Consider the following 16,835-nt stretch of genomic DNA (forward strand, 5'->3'; position numbering starts at 1 on the left):
TACATCTGACAGACTCCATTATGTCTGTGAGACGTTGGCAGCACCTGTCTTGTCATGCTAATGAACTGAGCAGAGGTGCAACACAGACAACTTAAATTGCACACTGTTGGTACTGAAGTGATAGTTGCCAGTGCCCATTGGCCCCTCACCAGGCAGGCAGAGCTGCCTTTCCCTTTTTTTTGCCTTAGTGCTCCATGCTGTCAGTGCTAGTCGCATGTGACTATGACTCCTAACTGCTGGCTTGTCTGTGGAGATCAAAATGTGAACATAAGAACGGCCATACTGGGTCAGACCAAAGGTCCATCCAGCCCAGTATCCTGTTTACCGACAGCGGCCAATGCCAGGTGCCCCAGAAGGAGTGAACCTAACAGGTAATGATCAAGTGATCTCTCTCCTGCCAACCATCTCCACCCTCTGACAAACAGAGGCTAGGGACACCATTCCTTACCCATCCTGGCTAATAGCCATTCATGAACTTAACCTCCATGAATTTATCTAGCTCTCTTTTAAACCCTGTTATAGTCCTAGCCTTCACAACCTCCTCAGGCAAGGAGTTCCACAGGTTGACTGTGCGCTGAGTGAAGAACTTCCTTTTATTTGTTTTAAACCTGCTACCCATTAATTTCATTTGGTGGCCCCTAGTTCTTATATTATGGGAACAAGTAAATAACTTTTCCTTATTCACTTTCTCCACACCACTCATGATTTTATAGACCTCTATCATATCCCCCCTTAGTCTCCTCTTTTCCAAGATGAAAAGTACTAGCCTCTTTAATCTCTCCTCATATGGGACCCATTCCAAACCCCTAATCATTTTAGTTGCCCTTTTCTGAACCTTTTCTAATGCCAGTATATCTTTTTTGAGATGAGAGGACCACATCTGTACGCAGTATTCAAGATGTGGGCGTACCATGGATTTATATAAGGGCAATAAGAGATTCTCCGTCTTATTCTCTATCCCTTTTTTAATGATTCCTAACATCCCGTTTGCTTTTTTGACTGCCGCTGCACACTGTGTGGACATCTTCAGAGAACTATCCACGATGACTCCAAGATCTTTCTCCTGATTAGTTCTAGCTAAACTAGCCCCCATCATATTGTATGTATAGTTGGGGTTATTTTTTCCAATGTGCATTACTTTACATTTATCCATATTAAATTTCATTTGCCATTTTGTTGCCCAATCACTTAGTTTTGTGAGATCTTTCTGAAGTTCTTCACAGTCTGCTTTGGTCTTAACTATCTTGAGCAGTTTAGTATCCTCTGCAAACTTTGCCACCTCGCTGTTTACCCCTTTCTCCAGATCATTTATGAATAGGTTGAATAAGATTGTTCCTAGGACTGACCCTTGGGGAACACCACTAGTTAACCCTCTCCATGCTGAAAATTTACCATTTATTTCTACCCTTTGTTCCCTGTCTTTTAACCAGTTCTCTGTCCATGAAAGGATCTTCCCTCTTATCCCGTGACAACTTAATTTACATAAGAGCCTTTGGTGAGGGACCTTATTTCTACTTATTAACCTATGTTCTTTGCAGCTCACCTCTCATTGCTACCTCTGCCGCCATTACTAGAAGATCCTTTATTGTATTTAATATGAAGAAAACCAATAAAATAGCTGCAGATTCTTGCTGGTTCAGACTTAATAACCTGAGGTAGTAGCAGAAATTAAGATTGTCATCTGAATTGTATTGTATTTTATTTTTTTCAGGCATGGGCCGTGGAGAGAGCCAGTTAACCCTTACTATGTCAACACAGGGTATGCTCTGGCACCAGCCACCAGTGCGAATGACAGTGAGCAGCAGAGCATGTCTAGCGATGCAGACACCATGTCGCTGACCGACAGCAGTGTGTAAGTAACTTACCTGGGACGGAGACTGAGCATGACATGGAGTAAAGTGGGACATTGTGTATCTATTTCCTGGCCGCTGGAATTGACTGCAGATTTAATTTCTCGGATTCCAGGCTGTGGCTTTGGTTACATAAAGAGATCAGTGCCCTAGATGCTGGAATGACTCATTCTGGGGAGGAATATCTAACTGTTAAGTAGCTGACACGGGATATACCAGACATGTGACCAATCTAGCTCCAATGCATTCCTGTTACGGTTTCCTTTTTAGCTGTATTGCTTTGTTGTTACCTGTGGAGACATGGACTATTCTGGTCTGATGGACTGGGAATGTTTGTAATCTAAACCAAGTAATGACCAGCAGGTGTTTCTGGTTTTAACAGCCAGCGACTGCAGGTGGGTTTGCGAAGTGAAAAACAGAGATCAGCTTCTGGTAAGATGCTCCCCTCATGGACAGAATCAAACAGGCTTCCAGCTATGCTGTTTGCCACTTGTTTTATCTTCTGAAGGTTCCCAGGTTTATTGCAAATACAGTCCTTTTAGACATCTGATTACCGAGATGATGGCATCGGCGTGCCACCCAGTGATCACTTTGTTGGAGTACAATTCAGGGAACTTCTTGCGCTTTTTGTCGGAAGCTTTGGGGGAATTCATTTATCTGTAATCATACCTTCCATGTTTAATTATACTCATTTACATTTGGCTCACGAGAGGGAGGAAGGATCGTGCAAAAGCAGTTAGGACACTAGCCTGGAACGTGGGAAATTTGGGTTCAAGTCCCTGTTCCACCACAGACCTCCTGGGCAAATCACTTAGCTGCTCTGTGCCTCAGTTTCCCCACCTGTAAAATGGGGGTGATAGCCCTGCCCTCCCTCCCAGGGGGGTTGGGAAAATAGATGCATTAAAGATTGTGAAGTGCTTATGTAGATACATAGCTGGTACTTACTCCACACCAGGCCATTTGATTGATACTGGGTCATATTTATTCATGTGTTCTCATTCCAGTCCCCAAATTGTCAGTAGAAAATGACATTGTGTTACATGTACACCCTGTCATGCCCTGAATGTCACCTCTCTGCTAAATATGCAGACAGTCAACAAGGAGTCCCGTGGCACCTTAATTTAACAGATTTATTTGGGCATAAGCTTTCGTGGGTAAAAAAACCCCACTTCTTCAGATGCGTGAAGTAAAAATTATGAATAGTCAAGTTCTAGGTTTGCTCCTTCCGTTTATTTTTAATAAGTAAAAGGGATACGTCACTTTGGAAAATAATTGGATTAAGCCACCACAAGTACTCCGTAAGAGACTGGCAAAGGGATACTCAGAAAAACTAACCAGTTAATGGGTGTTACTTAAAACAGTGTGCACATCCAAGGGTTCTTCAGAGGATACTATAGAACTGTAAACAATTGTTCTTCTATGAGTATGTGTCTGTGTGACAATTCACTGGTCACAATTTTGGCTTGTCACCCACCATTGCAGTCATGCTTGGTCTTCTCACTCCTGACAGTATCTAAGTTTCTCAAAAGCCCATGTTATATTTTCCCAGTAGCAAGAGAACTGATGCTCACGTGGGACCTTAAATTAGTTCTTCTAAACCTCATGGAGTTTCCCTTTGAGTCACTTTTAGACTGCTCCTTGTATGTTCTTGCTTTCAGAATTGTCATCAACTAGGAGAGTCAGTAAGCTCCAAGTACTTAAGGTTGAACTTCCCTACACGGTATTCCACAGAGGCAGAGTGATACTGAGACCTCATCCTAAAGTCAGCTCCAAGGTGGTCTTGAAATTCACTTGGCTTCCTGTTTTCTTGCCAAAACCCCATTCTGCACCAGGAGAAAAGAAACTTCACACGCTGGATATTTCAAGAGCCTTACTTTATTATTACTGATAAAACTAAGCTTTTCAGACTTTTGTCAACAAAACTGTGTCGTGTAGATGAGGCCTTAGAGAAAAGCACATTAACAAGGGTTAAAAGTGTGTGGCAAATTGCAAATAAAACCTCTACATTCAGATATACTTTTTAAATTGAGTGAGGTAGGGTAAGAGAGAGTAAGGAAGAGGGGGGATTAGAAATGAGTGGGTTTGCTGTCTGGTGCACTAGAAGAGGAATGTAATACAATGGAATACTAAAGTCCCTCACCCCCAATAAGGAAAACCTCTACCTTTCTTCTCTCCTAATAAGGAAAGTAAAAAAATCTTGTTCTAATAAAATGTGTGGAGTCTCCAAGAGAAAACAATGGCTTTAAAAGCTGTGATTTGGCATACTGTGCAAAGGGAGGAGAGGGTAGAGCAGCCAGAATATCGGTTTAAGTTTTTGAAGTATCCTTTTTCCATAAATGGCTTCTGGGATTCTATCAATGCGAAAGTGTCTCCTGAATTGCTAGAGAGAAAAAATCTGAATCAACATGATGACTGAGAATGCGTAGCTAAAGCTGTAGGCCATGAAAAACAACATGTGAGTGTAGGTTACAAAAGAGAACTGGCTATCCAGTAACAGAGAACATTGGGCATGTGCAAGCTGTCATTCCAATCCATCATTCAGATGAAATGGAGGGACCCTGAAAGGTGTCAGTTGCAGCAATCTTCTTACCAAATGCCTGACACTGCTCAGAGGATGGGTGGAAGGTGGTGAATTGGAGGATTGAGACCTTTATGTCTTACGAAAGCTGCTCTGGTGGGTGGAATGTCAGACAGATATCAGTCTGGCCAAGTCAGCTCAAGGAGAGGGAAGCATTCAACTTTACATTGATTCCAAATGACTAAGACTGAGTGAAAGCGTAGCAACGAGGTAACTGAGTGTAGTTTTGATTGTAATCTTTCAGTACACAAAATAGAGAGGAGAAATGCACAAATAATGAGAATTCCAGGCTGGGAAACATAAGTATTTCTTTACTAGCATCGGCTTAGTGGACAAATCTGCATGGACAGCGTAAGGGACTAGGAGCAAATAGATGTGCGTTCTTACAGGACTGGCTGCTTGAGCAGTCCAATAATAACTGTAGGCTCCCATGACAACGACTGAAAAGAAACTTGTATCTAAGCAAGTGCCTCCACATGCATGTGTCTGATGCACGGACTGCCTGAAGGGTCAATTTCCGGCAAGGAGAATAACTTAGCCTTCCAGTCCATTGTGTGGAGGACTGGACCTTGTGTCCCTGAGTCATAGGTATAGATTTTAAGTCCAGGCATTATGATCATTCTGTCTGACTTCCTGCATCCCACAGGCCAAAGAACTGCTCCCAGCAGTTCCTGCATCAAGCCTGTCATTGAGCTAGAGCAGATTTTTTGAAGACATCCCATATTGATTTAAAGTCTCCAGATGAAGGAGACTCCACAATGTTCATAGGTAAAACTTGCAGGGCTCATTCCAATCCCCCATATTCCTCAATTGTAAAACCCCTGGAAGAGATTGTTGGAAACCACAGACTTCTTTTTCATGAGTGGTTAAAGTGAACTTAGAAACCATCAGTGTTTTAAAGAGCTTTCAATTTTTTTCTCCAAATGTGTATTACCATGCACTTGTTTATGTTAAATTTCAACTGCCATTATATGGCCTCATCACCTAGCTTTGTTTTAGGTTCTTATGAGTTCAATATAGTTTAGTCCTGATTAACCTAAATAACCTAAGTAAATAACCTATATAATCTTATCTCTTCTAATTTTGCCACTTTGCTGTGCTCACCCTCTTTGAGATGATTCTAAATTAGTAAATTATGCCAGTTCTTGTTCAAATAGTTGAACCACATCCACTACACTGTTATACTTCTTCCCTGCAGAAAATTCTAAGTCTTTTTTTGTCTCTTCCAGTTTCTAACCTCATGAGGGAACTTTACCTCTCACCTTCAGACCACTTAATTCCCTGAAAGATGATTTGTAAAATAAAATAAAAAATTCGGCTTGTGCTCTTTTTTGCTACCCAGTAATGGATAAAGAAGAGTAAAAGCATTTTTCAAAACATTGTTTTTATGCTTTTTCTGTATTAGAAATGCAAAGCCTCCATCTTAGAAAAGAAACCCTTGGAATTCTCAAGCAAAAGAGGGTTTATGAAATCAGACATTGTGTTAGTAAATGACAATACTGTAAACGTGAAAGTCCTCTGAGCAGTTTACTTGGTGTCACTGTGAATGCTGAAAACTGCTGAGCCTCACAGAGGAAGTACTGATTTCACCTTATGTCTGGGGTGTCATGAATGTTCTGTGGGATCTGATGCTGCCAGTTGCGTCAAAGCAGTTCCCTTCTCCTGTAGTACAGTGAGACAATGGATTCATACCACGGCTGCACATGTATAGGAACAACTGTTTGAGGGTTCAGGAGAACAATTTCTTTCAATACAACTGATGAAACTATAGATGTGTGGTCTCTTCTGCCCAACTTTTAACATTGCTGCAATGAGCGGGAAGGATCCATGCATGAGGTCTGCCTGTTTTGCTTCCCCTGACGGTGTGTGCTACGGGTTGGGGGGTGGGGAGTGGAATTTAGCAGCTTTTCAACAATCAGGTCTTGCAGCAGGGTTGGATCGGCAGCACTGTGCTGATGCCTGAGCTGTGACAAAAAAATACTGTGGCCTTGTGCTTAGAATCCAACCTATTGCACCCCAAGCCGCTTGGACTCGTCGTTCAACTCATTGGGAAGCTTTTGTAGCAAAGAGGTTGCCAGTGAGACTGAGAGAGGAACTTACTGAAGCTGTGAAAGTTGTGAACTTTATTATAGGTGAGCCTAATGCCTAGGGTGACCCAGGTGTCCCAATTTTATAGGGACAGTCCCGATTTTTGGATATTTTTCTTATATGGGCTCCTATTACCCCCACATCCCCTGTCCCATTTTTCACGCTTGCTGTCTGATCATCCTACTACTACCTAATGGACTGTCTGATGAGAAGAAAGGAGCATTCTTCTTTGAATAGTGTCCCTATGGGTGTTCCACTTCAGGGTGCGACTGCGCGTCTCGAGCCTTTGGGAGGAGATTGTCATTTAGCAGTGTCCATTCGGCCTGCCCTTTGCCGTCTCAGGCTGGAGACCAAGGCTATATAGGGATGTTGTGGTGAACCACCCTCCGTTCCTTCTCAACTGCCACAGCCTGAGATAGAGACGTAGTGTAGCCACCTTTGAGGAGACCTCAGCTTTCTATTTTTCTATAGTTGTTAAGAGCAATTAGTATAGTTAGTTGTTAGTGTAATTATAGTCAGTTAAGGAGTGAGAAGATTGATTTTCTCATCTCTCCCCACTCTGGGAGACTTACTTTTCCTGGTAGGGCATGCCTGGCTACCCAGGTTTCAAACTCTGCCTCTTCTGCTGAGCGGCTATCCCTGTGAGCGATGGCCACTCTGTGTATCCATTGGTTGGGAGAGTCTAACTTCCTGCAGGTTGATGTGGTAAATGAGAGGGGTAGACAGCACTATGCTGTCCACCCCTTGGACAAAGATCAGAAAAGACAATGGCTTTGGACGAAAGTTCCTCTTCATCAGGAACCCTGCAATTCAGGATGGCAAACTATCAGGCACTCATGGCCAAATACGATTTTACAAATGGTAACAGATTCACGGCCTTTATTGAGCATCTGCTGTAGGAGCATAGGGAGCAATTCCAGTCTATCACCTCTGAGTGTCAATTATTGGCCAGAACTGCTCTTCAAGGCTGTGGATGCTGTTGCCAGGTCCATTTCCACGGTGGTGGTTATGCACAGGGCATCATGACTCCAACTCTTGATGTTTCCGAGAGAAGTACAGAATGCTGTTGAGGACCTCCCTTTTGATGATTGTAAGCTTTTCTCAGAGACAACTGATGAGTTCTTGCACACACTGAAGGACTCCGGGGCTACTTTACAATCCCTGGGCATAGCTACACCTACACATAAGAAAAGGTTTAGTAGCTCACCTACCGCCCAGAGATCACATCCTGCTCACTTTTCTGGATTCCATAGACCCTCTGAACCCCCCCTAGGAAATACATAGATTCCAGAGAAAGAGGTCCACCCAGCTGCCCTCCACAAGCAGAAGCACCCAGCCATCTTCTAAGCAAATTTTGATGGCTTGGTCAAGGGTTCGAATTCTCCCACACCTCTGGCTTTACAGCTGCACCCATTGGCCCACCTCCCCATCTTTGGAGACCACCTTTCCCATTTCCAGCATGCGTGGAGGTGGATCACTACAGATAAGCGGGTCATAGAGGTCACAACATCAGGCTATACTATCAGTTTTATATCACTCCTTCCCTTCTACCCCCCTTCCCTGTCCTTATTCAGGGACCCCTCTCACGAGCTTTCACTGAGACAAGAAGTGAACTCTCTCCTTTAGATTAGGAGCAATAGAGTCGGTCCTTCCTCCTAGTACGGGCAAGAGGTTTTACTCCGAGTATTTCCTTATGCCAGAAAAGAACAGAGAATGGAAACTGATCTTAGATCTAAGACTTCTAAAAAAGTTCATAAAGTCTCAGAAGTTCAGGATAGTGACTCTTGCAGCCATAATTGCTTCACTGGAGAAAGGGGAATGGTTTTCAGCCCTTGACCTACAAGATACCTATTTCCAATGTAATGATACACCCATTGCACAGGAAATTCCTATGCTTCACTATAGGCCAGGATTATTTCCAATTCCAGTTGCTTCCCTTTGGCCTTTCCTCAAGCCCCAAGGGTGTTCTCAAAGGTCCTGGCAGTAATGGCTGCTTATGTCTGACAAGAAGTGATCCTAGTCTTCCTGTACCTCAATGACTTGCTACTCAAGGGCTGCCCCTACATCTATCTGTTGGAGCTCAGGGCTGTCAGGAAGGCTTGCCTTCATTTCCAGCCCCTCCTCAGGGGCAAATCAATCAGGGTCCTGACGGAAAACATATCCTCTGTGTTCTAGATCAACAAGCAGGGAGAAGCAAGATCCCCCCTCCCTGTGTGCTGAACCCAGGAAAATAGGGAAGTGGTTCATAGTTCATAAATTCAAAATTTCAACAGTCTGCTCCCAGATATTCAGAACAGCACAGCCAATGTCCTCATCAGACACTTCTCACAGGACTATGAATGGAAGCTAGACATTTAAGTTCTCCACAGCATATTCCAAAATAAGGTGGGGGGGTCTCTTGGCCACCTCCAGAAACAGGAAGTGCCATTTTTTCTAGTCAAGAGTGGGTCTGGGCCACCACTCCTTGGGAGAGGCCTTTCTTCGATCTTGGAAGAAGGGTCTGTTCTGTATGTTTTCCCCAGTGCTCCTGGTAGTAAGAGTGATGAACAAAATCCGGCTGGTCAGGGCTAAATTATCCTTATAGTGCCAATCTGGCTGAGAAAAGCTTGGTACCCATACCTGCTTCATCTGTGTGTCCATCCACTGCTCGAGCTCCCGACTTCTTCTCTCCTCTCCCAGGATGCCTCAGGGTATTGTTCCATGATGGTTTAAGGGGTTAGAATCCTCCTGCTCCACAGAAGTATAGCATGTATTCCTGAATAGTAGGAAGAGATCAACCCATACTACTTACCTGCCAAAATGGAAAAGTTTCTTGTAGCCGCTGCCAGAATCTGTGCCCCTTTCACTCATCCTGGATTCCTTGTTGATCTGAAAAAATTGGGGTTATCAGTTAGTTTGATCATGATCCATTTGGCTGCAGTATCACCCTTTCCTCCTCCAGGAGAAGGATTCTCCATTTTTCCTCTCCTGGTATCCTCTAGGTTTGTTAAGGGTTTGGAAGATCTCAAACTCCAGATTAGAGACCCCATCCCAACCTGGAACCTTAGCTTGATACTTAGTTACCTTATGAGACCTCCATTTGAACCTATGGCAACCTTTCCTCTGCTCCATTTATTTAAGAAGACAACCTCGTTAGTAGCCATCACATCAGCCCGTAGGGTCGGGGAGATTGCAGCCTGGATGGCAGATTTCCCCCTTAACTGTATTCTTCAAGGGCAAAGTGTCATTACATCCACACCCTAAATTTGCGCTTAAGGTTCTGTGAGAGTTCCACCTTAAGCAATCCCTTCATCTACCTGTGTTTTTTGTTCCCCCCCCTCCCCCCCAAGCTACATAGCTCTCTGCAGGAATCCTGTTTTTATAGCCAGGATGTTAGAAGGGTGTTGGCTTTCTACTTAGATAGGACCAAGCTATTTTGAAAATCAACTAGACTTTTAATCTTCACGTATAGATCCAAGGAGTCTCCGATCTCTGCTCAGAGGCTGTTAGATGAATATCTGGATGTATTATCATGTGTTACGATGCTGCAAGGCATTCATCCCCCCGAAGGATGATAGTGCATTCAACCAGATCAAAAGCCACATCTATGGTGTGTGATGGGGCAAGGCCAGATGGCTATAGAAAAGTAGTGGGAGATAGATATATTAGCTCCAGGCTAAACAAATCCCTGGTACCAGGCTAAGTGAAATGGAAGCTGCTCCAGGTCAGTTAAGACACCTGGGGCCAATTAAGAACTTTCCAGAAGGCAGGGAGAATGCTAGGTTGATTGGGACACCTGAAGCCAATCAGGGGCGAGCTGAAACTAGTTAAAAGCCTCCCAGTTAGTCAGGTGAGCGCGTATGTCAGGAGCTGTGGGAGGAAGCTGCGCTGTTGGAGAGACTAAGTAGTACATACCATATCAGGCACAAGGAAGGAGGCCCTGAGGTAAGGGTGAAGTGGAGCTTGAGGAATGACGGCTGCTGTGGGGGAAGTAGCCCAGGGAATTGTACATGTCATGTTTCTAAAAGGTCAGCTACCATAGGTGATACTATTAGGGTCCCTGGGCTGGAGCCCAGAGTAGAGGGTGGGCCCCGGGCTCTCCCCCACAACCTTTGCCCCTGATTAATCACTGAGATTGGGAGACAACAGAGACTGTGCAAGGAAGGATAACTTCTCCTCACCTCCCTTGCTGGCTTATGATGAAAATGGCTCAGTAGACTGTGACCCTTGTCTCTAGAGAGAGAAGGGTTACGTGGAGGGTCACAGTGAGCCTCTGAGGCTAGCGAAATCCGCCAGGAAATGCGGGACCCACAGAGGCAAGGACAGAGCTTTGTCACAGGTGTTAGTTAAAAATATGCCGGTATCTGAGATATATAGGACGGCTACGTGGGCCTCGGCACATACATTTTCAAAACATTACACTTTAATCCATGCTGCCAAATCTGATGTAGCACTTGGTTCTGCAGTACTGTCTTCAGTTCTAGACTCAGTTCCAAAGCTCCCTTCTTCCTCTGCGGATGCTGTTTGGAAGTCACCTGAAGTGGAGCAGCCAGAGGGATACTGCATGAAGAAGAGGCAGTTACACACTTTGTTCAGTAATTGTAGTTCTTCGGGATGTATGCCCCCATGCGTGCGCCACTACCTGCCCTCCATCCCCTCTGCATCGGACTGTTCTCTATCGGACTTTTGGGTGGAGAAGTAACCTCAGGGTGGTTTGCCCACACACCACTGTGTAGTCTCGGTGTCCAGCACGAGGAGGTGAGAGTGCATGTACAGTCCGAACCGACACGGCTAACTGAAAATCCCTGATCAAGGGCTTGAGAGGTGCATGCATGCCTGAAGTGGAGTGTACAGGGACACACATCTCAAAGAACTGCAGTTACTGCACAGAGTAACGCACTGGCAGTCCTCTTCCACAGTGAAGTTTACTGGCTTTCACATGGCAGAGTTTTGAATGAAGTGTCTGAGCTCAGATACACAAAGATTTTCATTGCCGAATTTGGCTCTGCCCTTCCTTAATATAGCAGTGATCAGTACTGGCTTACTCTGAATGCATCTGTCCAGGAATGGGATATGTCCTGGGTTCTCAACCTGGCAGTCACGAACAGGTTGCAACCACCTTCCCCTTCCCATATTGCTAAATGGGAAAGGAGGTCCTTTGGTGGTCCTACTATGGAAAAGGTTGAGAGCCACTCGCTTAAGGGATAAGTTTGGTACAAATCCTCCTGTCTTGATACCTCCATCTCCAACAGCACCTCATTTGGCCAAAGCACAATTGGAGTTGCAGCTAACAAGGAAAGTGAAGGGTAACAAGAAGGGTTTCTACAGGTATGTTAGCAACAAGAAGAAGATCAGGGAAAGGGTGGGACCCTTACTGAATGGGAGAGGCAACCTAGTGACAGATGATGTGGAAAAAGCTGAAGTACTCAATGCTTTTTTTGCCTTGGTCTTCACAGACAAGGTCAGCTCCCAGACTGCTGCACTGGGCAGCACAGTATTGGGAGGAGGTGAGCAGCCCCCAGTGATGAAAGACCAGGTTAAGGACTATTTAGAAAAGTAAGTCCATGGGGCCGGATCTAATGCATCTGAGGGTGCTGAGGGAGTTGGCTGATGTGATTGCAGAGCCATTGGCCATTATCTTTGAAAACTCATGGTGATCGGGGGAGGGTTCTGGGTGATTGGAAAAAGGCAAATATGGTGCCAATCTTTAAAAAAGGGGAAGGAGGAGAATCTGGGGAACTACAAACCAGTCAGCCTCATCTCAGTCCCTGGAAAAATCAGGGAGCAGGTCCTCAAGGAATCCATTTTGAAGCACTTGGAGGAAAGGAAGGTGATCAGGACAAGTCAACATGGATTCACCAAGTGCAAGTCATGCCTGACCAACCTGATTGCCTTCTATGATGAGATAATTGGCTCTGTGGATATGGGAAAAGCGGTGGACGTGATATATCTTGACTTTAGCAAAGCTTTTGATTTGGTCTCCCACAGTATTCTTGCCAGCAAGTAAAAAAGTATGGATTGGATGAATGAACTATAAGGTGGATAGGAAGCTGGCTAGATTGTCAGGCTCAACAGGTAGTGATCAACAGCTTAATGTCTAGTTGGCAGCCGGTATCAAGCGGAGTGCCCCAGGGGTCGGTCCCGGGGCCCGTTTTGTTCAACATGTTCATTAACAATCTGAATGGTGGGATAGATTGCACCCTCAGCAAGTTCGCGGATTACACTAAAATGGCGGGAGAGGTAGATACGCTGGAGGGTAGGGATGAGGTTCAACAAGGACAAGTGCAGAATCCTGCACTTAGGATGGAAGAATCCCATGCGCTGCTACAGGCTGGGGACCGACTAGCTAAGCAGCAGTTCTACAGAAAAGGACCTGGGGATTACAGTGGACAAGAAGCTGGATATGAGTCAACAGTGTGCCATTGTTGCCAAGAAGGCTAACGGCATATTGGACCGCATTAGTAGGAGCATTGCCAGCAGATTGAGGGAAGTGATTTTTCCCCTCTATTCGGCACTGGTGAGGCCACATCTGGAGTATTGCATCCAGTTTTGAGCCCCCCACTACAGAAAGAATATGGACAAATTGGAGAGAGTCCAGCAGAGGACATAAAAAATGATTAGGGGTCTGGGGCACATGGTTTACAAGGAAAGATTGAGGGAATTGCGCTTATTTAATCTGCAGAAGAGAAGAGTGAGGGAGGATTTGATAGCAGCCTTTAACTACCTGAAGGGGGGGTTCCAAAGAGGATGGAGCTTGGCTGTTCTCAGTGGTGGCAGATGACAGAACAAGAAGCAATCGTCTCAAGTTGCAGTGGGGGAGGTCTAGGTTGGATATTAGGAAAAACTATTTCACTAGGAGGGTGGTGAAGCACTGGAATGAGTTACCTAGGGAGATGGTGGAATCTCCATCCTTAGAGATTTTTAAAGCGTGGCTTGACAAAATCCTGGCTGGGATGATTTAGTTGGGGTTGGTCCTGCTTTGAGCAGTGGGTTGGACTAGATGACCTCCTGAGGTCTCTTCCAACCCTAATATTCTATGATATTATGATTTGCACTATCTGCAAAGAGCAGGTGCCATATTGCTCCATAGTCCTTCGTGGAGAAGACCGAGTGAAGAATTCTTGGCAGTATTCTCACCTCCTTATTGCTTCCATTTACTCTCTGGTAGTGTCGTGGTCCTACCGACTCTCACTGGCTTCCTACTTTCAGGATGCTTGTTTTAAAGCACATGTGTTTTATGTAGTTGACTATTCGCTCTTCAAGTTCTCTCTTAGCCTTTCTAATTTCCATTTTAGCTGCCACAGTGTGTTCCATCTGCTGGATGGATTGTTTTTATATTTGAGTAATCTCTTCCCATTTAACCATCCTGTGTTTTCTTGACTTCCCATTCCCCTTTTCTTCCAGTTTATGCGTCTCTTCTGTGACTCTGTTATGACATGCTAATGCTGAGTTTCAGGATTTTAATTGCTATCAAGACTTGGTACTTGCTACATTTCATGTTAGTAACTGGTAAAATTTCTATGGCTCATTTTAAATAAACTGACGTGACTACATGGATTTAAAATGTTTTCATTCAATTAGTGTTCTTCAAATTGGGCCGCATGCATTATTATCCCAAACATGAACTACAGAGACAAAATTTTGACCTTTGGCTTACAAAATACCCAATATAGATTCAACATTTGTTTTTCATTATGTAGTTCCGAAGTCTTGCTGGCTATCATTACCTTTTATATGGAATTCCAAGCTATATACCTTCTGAGTTGCAAAGGAGTTTCTGCTGAATTGCGAGAGACAGCCAAAAATGAAACTCAACCAAAAGCAGCCTCTGAAAAAGGGGCTTCTGCTACTGGACTTCCATGTATGAGTACTTTGAATTCTGGCCTACCCTAAACAAAACTCTGCGGTGAAAAACTCAGTTGCTGATTGGGGAGATTTGTAGTGCACTGCAATTTGTAGTATTAACCAAGCGCTCTAATCGAGAAATCTAACATCTTATTGAAGGCAATAGCTAAACTGGATATAATGCTTGGATAGAAATCTCCACAGCCTGGATCCCAATGGAGAATGCATGCCTGGGATAATCCAAGAGAGCCCCAGAGTGCTAATAACAAACTAATAGAAGTGTGCAGTCAGGGAGAACAACACCTAGTGCAAGACAAAATCTTGAGCAGTGTCAACCAATTGTCCACAACTTAATTGTAAGCTTTGACAGTCTAAGGAACAATCATGGAAGACCATTCTGGAAACCCCTTTGTATGCTTTCCCCTCACAGGCTGCACACACAAGCCAGTTATAGGAAACTGACAGCAAAAAGCTATGTCATTTTATTAGATTCAGCCTTCGGAGTTAAGTAGTAGCAGTATTATGGTGCTTTGGAAATTTTGCCCATGGTCTCTTAGTACAAACCCCATCGCTGCTGACCATCTTTCAGATTCAGGATGTAATTGCAGACTTTGTCAAATATTCTTGTGCTGTGCTGGGATGTGCTTACTGTATGTATAACACATACTTCTGCAGTCTTTTTGCTTCTTTTAGGGAGTTCCCTTTCACTTGGCTGTAAATGCATTGCTCCCAAATGGATGCAGCACTGCTGATGGCTTTTTAGCTCACCTTTGTCATATGAATTCCTACATCTTTCTAGGCAAGACAGCTTCAGACCTTTCTAATCAAAATTGCTTTTATAAGCTGATCAGTAGCTATGTTATTTTAGCTGCTTGATGTGGTGAGTAGGTGCAGAGGAGGTATCATGTAAAGATAATAGCTAACAATAGACTTGGCAATAGGCACAGGCCATTGAAGCTAAGATTCTCCCCCATTGGCTTCTCTTGAGCTTTCCCCTTAAACTACTCTGACTTTCCTCAACGCAGCATTTTGATATGGCCAGCTCCTAACCTGGTTATTGTGATAACCTTGGTTTGGGCCTGTTTAATAAAGACTTCACTTGAAGAGTTTCACATCCTCCCCGAGAGCCCTTTCTCCTCTTCATAGAATCATAAACCACAACAGGGGAGCTCACCAGTTGATGTGGCCTCCATTGTGCCTTTGCAGCAAATCCACAAGCTGCTGTTTAGTTGCCTGGCATGGTGTCTGCTTGTATAACACAGAGGAGAGGACTGATACGTCTAAGAGTATAAGAATGGCCATACTGGGTGAGACCAATGGTCCATCTAACTCAGTATCCTGTCTTCTGACAGTGGCCAGTACCAGGTGCTTCAGAGGAAATGAACAGACAATCATCAAGTGATCCATCCACTGTCATCCAATCCCAGCTTCTGGCAATCAGAAGTTTAGGGACTCCCAGAGTAAGGGTTTGCATACTTGACCATCTTGGCTAATAGCCATCGATGGACCTATTCTCCTTGAACTTACCTAATTTTTTTGAACCCCGCTATAGTTTTGGCCTTCACAACAATTTAACCCTGGCAACAGATTCCACAGGTTGGCTGTGCATTGCATGAAGAAGTACTTTCTCATGTTTGTTTTAAATGGGCTGCCTGTCGATTTTATTGGGTGACCCCCTGGTTCTTGCATTATGTGAAGGGGTAAATAACATCTATTTCAGGTTGTATGATCTGCAAGCTTTGACACCTCACGGTTTTCCTGATCGTTTGTTAATACGTTGAACAGCAAAGGTCTCGGCACAGCTCCTTTTGGGACCCCAATATTTACCTCTTTACGTTGTGACCTTTTAGCCCTACCCTTTATTTCCCTTGTTTTAACCAGTTACCAATCCACGAGAGGACCTTTCCTCTTATCCTGCTTACTTTGCTTAACAGCCTTTTGGTGAGGGACCTTGTCAAAGGCTTTCTGAATTCCAAATATACTATATCCACTGGGTCACGCTTGTCCACATGTTTGTTGATTGCCTCAAAGAATTCTAACAGATTGGTGAGGCATGATTTCCCTTTACAAAAGCTGTTGACTTTTCCTCAACATATAGTGTTCATCTGTGTCTGATCATTCTTTTCTTAACTCTTGTTGCAACCAATTTGCCTGTTACTGACTTACAGTAGACTTACGGACCTGTCATTGAGACCCTTTTTTAAAAAATTGGTGTTGTCTATCTGCCAGTTGTCTGGTACAGAGGCTGATTTAAGCAGTAGGTCACATACCAGTTAGCAGTTCTGCAATTTCATGTTTGAGTTCCTTCAGAACTCTCGGGTGAATCCCATCGGGCTGTAGTGACTTACTACTGTTTAATATATCAATTTGTTCCAAAACCTCCGCTAATTCCCCCAATCTAGGACAGGTCCTCAGATTTGTCACCTTAAAAGACTGGCATATGTGTGAGAATCTCCTTCACATCCTCTGCAGTGAAAACTGATGCAAATAATTCA

At 44.2% G+C, this 16,835-nt stretch overlaps 1 protein-coding gene across 1 annotated transcript in view; it reads left to right on the forward strand.

Moving 5' to 3' along the window:
- Positions 1-16,835, forward strand: part of AXIN1 (axin 1) — a 188,892-nt gene that overhangs the window by 110,027 nt on the left and 62,030 nt on the right. Inside the window, exon 3 of the mRNA XM_074965633.1 lies at positions 1,712-1,852. Coding sequence (XP_074821734.1) covers positions 1,712-1,852 — 141 coding nt within the window. The remainder of the gene's footprint in view (positions 1-1,711; positions 1,853-16,835) is intronic.

This window comes from Natator depressus, chromosome 10 (genome assembly GCF_965152275.1).
Source record: "Natator depressus isolate rNatDep1 chromosome 10, rNatDep2.hap1, whole genome shotgun sequence".
NCBI lineage: Eukaryota > Metazoa > Chordata > Testudines > Cheloniidae > Natator > Natator depressus.